General features: G+C 34.6%; 1 protein-coding gene across 1 annotated transcript in view; it reads left to right on the top strand.

The window, feature by feature from the left end:
- The first annotated feature begins 3,469 nt into the window (after positions 1 to 3,469).
- LOC116686621 (AT-rich interactive domain-containing protein 5B) overlaps positions 3,470 to 4,579 on the top strand; it is a 54,284-nt gene continuing 53,174 nt past the window's right edge. The window contains 1 exon segment of the mRNA XM_032511645.1: positions 3,470 to 3,739. Within this exon segment, the coding sequence (XP_032367536.1) occupies positions 3,719 to 3,739 (21 nt within the window). The 5' untranslated portion in view covers positions 3,470 to 3,718.

Raw genomic sequence — 4,579 nt, 5'->3', positions numbered from 1 at the left:
TGTGGTGCATTTTGGGAGAATGAGTCTTTCACTGAAAGTGCTCCTGTGATTGAGCAGCGAGTGCAGTGAATACATGCGTGTACTTTTATTTTATTTAAATAATTATTTTTTTATATATATATATGTATTTTACATGTGTGTATGCCTCTATGTATACAGTGTGTGTGTGTGTGTGTGTGTGTATATGTTAACCTAACTTTTGCCCTCTACACAGATCACTATTGCACTGAAAATAGTTTTTGAAAAAATGCTAATAAAAAGAGTTTTGAAAAGAAAAAAAAAAAAATGTCTCGTCATCAAATGACTTTGCAAACTTTTATCACAAGAAGCCGACTAATTCTGGTGGATTGGTGAAGTTAAATAAGTCCCGCACGCTGTCCATTACGTCTCGCTGATGCTTTATTTACCCTTATAATGTCCTTGGGTCAAATTGACCCCTTTTCTTATATTAATATTCTTTTTAACTACCCAGTTGTAATTACTCAAAATATCGTGATTATTTCCACGCAACGCTCTTTGGCAAGTACAAATCTCTACTATTTTGGGGGTGTCTTATTCAATTTTATAGCATATGAAAACAAAAAATTGAAGTGTTGTTGAAATAGTGTTGAGTAAAAGTTGACATATTCCAGTCTGTGATTATCATCAACATCCATTCCTTTAATTTTAGTCTCAATAATTCCTAATTTCTGCTTTTCTAACTCAAACATTAGGTATAATTTACTTTATGGACCATAAATTCAAAAATTAACTGTGAAACTAAAGTTCATAAGTTAGTGTTGCGTAGAGTTGAAAACGTCAAAAAAGTGAGAAACGTTTTTAAAAAAAAGCGTCAAAAGAGTTTAAAAATAGTGACAAATATGTTAGAAAAAGTTAAAAAAAACATCGTTAAAAAGTGTAAAGGTTTTTTTTTAATGTAATGGAGAGCGTGCTATCGAGATTTACACGTTAGTCCACGCATCGTTTAATAATTCCATTAACGTGTGAATTCACACGGTAATTAAAAACTTATAAAACGTGTAATAAGTAAGTTTAAAAAGGGCCGTTTGATTTAAAACTGCATAAGAATGTTTTACATTAGCGACATGTTCACATTTTGTTCTTTATTACAAATGTTTTTTTTTATGCAAGTTGAAGTCAGAGGATCCTGTCTCGTGTCCCCCCCCCCCTGAGTGTCTGCTTCTTCCGTTTCCTGTTTTATTTTGAAATCTGTTTTTTCGTCTCGTCTTGCCTCTAGTTCTACTTCCTGTGTGTTCCTTCTCTTGTGATCACCTCGTTGCAAAAAAACATTTTTTTTTTCTACTTTTTTTTTATCTAAATATATTTTAAATATTGTTTAAATGAGACAGTAGTCGAAGGCGGTTTGACCTCGTCTGTGAAAACCAAGAAGTCAGTTGATGTTTTCCTGTAAATCTGCGTTATTGAACATTTAATTTTAACGTCACTTACATTGCAATATTGTTTCTTGCACTATGGCAACCGCACTTTACAAAACCTTTACAATAACTTTTATAATACCTTTACAAAACCTTTATTATATCTTACAAAAACCTTTTACAATAACTTTATATATTACCACAAAAACCTTTATTATATCTTTACAAAACTTTTCCTTTACAATAACTTTATAATACTTTACAAAACCTTTATTATCTTTACAAAACCTTACAAACTTTGATAATACCTTTACAAAAACATTATGTATACTTTTACCAAAACCGTTACAATAACTTTTATAATACCTTTACAAAACTGTATATATCTTTACAAAACCTTTACAATAACCTGTATAATACCTTTACAAAACCTTATTATATCTTTACAAAAACCTTACCAAACTTTTATAATAACCTTTATTATATCTTTACAAAAACTTTACAATAAATTTATAATACCTTTACAAAACCGTTATTATGGCTTTACAAACCTTTACAATAACCTTTTAATACCTTACAAAAACCTTGATTATATCTTACAAACTTTACAAAACTTTATAATACCTTTATTTTCTTACAAAACCTTATTATTCTTTACAAAACCTTTACATAACTTTATACATACCTTATATATCTTTACAAAACCTTTACAATAACTTTATAATCCTTTACAAAACCTTTATTAATACTTTACAAAACCTTTACCAATAACTTATAATACCTTTACAAAACCTTTATTAATCTTACAAACTTTCAATAACTTTATTCATAAACCCTTTACAAACATATATGTCTTTACAAAAACTTTACAATAACCTTGTATTAATACCTTACAAAACCTTTATATATCTTTACAAAACCTTTACAAAACCTTATATTGACCTTTACAAAAACCTCTTATTCTAGCTTACCAAAACCACCTTTAAATACTTTTATAATCATTTATATATCTTTACAAAACAACTTTACAATACACTTTTATATACCTTTACAAAACCTTTATAATGTTTACAAACACTTTAAATAACTTTTATAATACATAACTTTACAAACATTTATTAATCTTACCAAAACCTTACAATAACTTTTATAATACCTTTATTATATCTTTACAAACCAAACTTTACAAAACCTTTACACTATAATCTTTAATACTCTTTATATCTTTACAAAACCTTTACAATAACTTTTATAATACCTTTACAAAACCTTTATTATGTCTTTACAAAACCTTTACAATAACTTTTATAATACCTTTATAAAACCTTTATTTGACGCCACTTTACTTTCAGTCTATTGTCTCTTATTTGTCTGTTTCTTTGTGTGTTTACTTGTTTGTTTGTTTTGATTTTATTGTAGAAAATGCTGCTGTAACAAGGGATTTCCCCACTGTGAGATGAATAAAGTATCATCTAATCTAATCTAATCTAATCTAATCTAATCTAATGACATTTAGCCAATAAACAGTGGTGTGCATTTTTTTGTACATTAAATATAACGCAGGCTACTCGTCGGCCTACTTGAATCTGTTTTTCATGCCACAATCGGTCATATTTCTCCATCTTTTTTAACTTTGTTGTTATCTCAGTCTAATTTAAATATTGTTAAAGTGAGACAGTGTGCCGGCGGTTTGACCTCGTCTGTGAAAACCAAGAAGTCAGTTGATGTTTTCCTGTAAATCTGCGTTATTGAACATGACATTCAGCCAATAAACAGCGGTGTGCATTACATTTAACGCAGGCGACTTGTCGGCCTACTTGAATCTTTTTGTTTCCATGCCCCTGTGCACTTCTCCCCCCTCCACCTTTCAGGAAGAGCAGAGTTTTCACCCACGTGACTGATGATTAAAATATAAAAATGAGATTTTCTCAAAGTGGCCCAGCAGCGCCGTAGCTCTCCGCGGCTGCACACGCGGACCCACAATCACGTTTTTCCGCAATTTAACGACAGTATTTTTGCAGGATATGATTTAAAACCCCCCTATAGCATGTAAACCCCGCCCACGTGTGCCGCGTCACGCGGAAATACGTCACACCACTGAAGCTAAAGATGCTTCAACTGCCGTTTCACTGTGACTTCAACATTAAGTTGTACTCTGTGGCAAACTTTGGCCACACCTAGATCCTGTCCCATTTCCACACGAACAACAAAAAAAAACACACACACACACAAAAAAAAGCCTCTTTTTTTTTTCTTCTTCTTTTTGGTGCGTTTGTTTGTGTGACGGCGAGTCCCGGCGGTGTAACCGGAGAGGGGCCTCACAGAGGGAATGCAGGACTGCAATGGAGCACAATGCAATACAGGTAACGCCGATATGATTTCTAAATAAATGTCGGGTTGTTCCACGGATGCCCCGGCGGGGGTTCCGAGCCGTCGGTGCGGGGAATATTCTCACCGCGCGTCGCTGGGAATAAAATCCCGAACCGGGTTTTTATTTCATTTAGTCGGAGCCTGGCGTATTGATTGTCTCCCCGTGTCAACCAAACCCCTCCGCACCGAGAGTTGCTCCGACGGCAATTACAACTTTATTCAACCAGGCGCAACTTTTTCCCTCCACCCGTGGGGAAGAACTCGCCGATATTTGGGGCTTTTTTCCGGGGAGCCAGCGGCCGGGGCACCGGGCCGTCGCCTCGGTTGATACCGGACACCCAGCCGTTAAATTCCACTTTAATATTTCTGATATTTTCGCCGTGTTAATGATTAATTTCTTTGTGTGTCGTGTCGACAGGCTCCGCTTCTCCCCTGGCCAGCCGTACCAACCCCCACCCTCGCTCACTGCATTAAATAACATTTAATTTTCTGGCCGTTTTTTGCCCGAAAATAATCACCCGGAAACTTTTAATCCACCTTTTTTTTTTTTTTCAGCCAAAAAGTGCCAAACCCGCCGCAGCGCCATCGTGTAATATCCAACTCTCACATTTTAATTTCCCCGACACCGACGTGATATTAAAAGATTGAAATATCTGGTCGACCGTAGGTGGAGCAGCAGCAGTGCTGCTGCTTTATAATCGGAAGCATATTGATATTATTATCAAATCCCTCCCGACATTTTGTCTCCGGCGTAATTGCCAGAGTTTAAGGAGGAATGTTAATATTGTGTGTATGAAAAAAAGGAGGGGGGGGTAGGGTGTGTGAGTGTGTGT

The sequence above is a fragment of the Etheostoma spectabile genome, unplaced genomic scaffold (genome assembly GCF_008692095.1).
Source record: "Etheostoma spectabile isolate EspeVRDwgs_2016 unplaced genomic scaffold, UIUC_Espe_1.0 scaffold405, whole genome shotgun sequence".
Lineage (NCBI taxonomy): Eukaryota > Metazoa > Chordata > Actinopteri > Perciformes > Percidae > Etheostoma > Etheostoma spectabile.
This window is presented reverse-complemented; position numbering and strand designations above follow the sequence as displayed.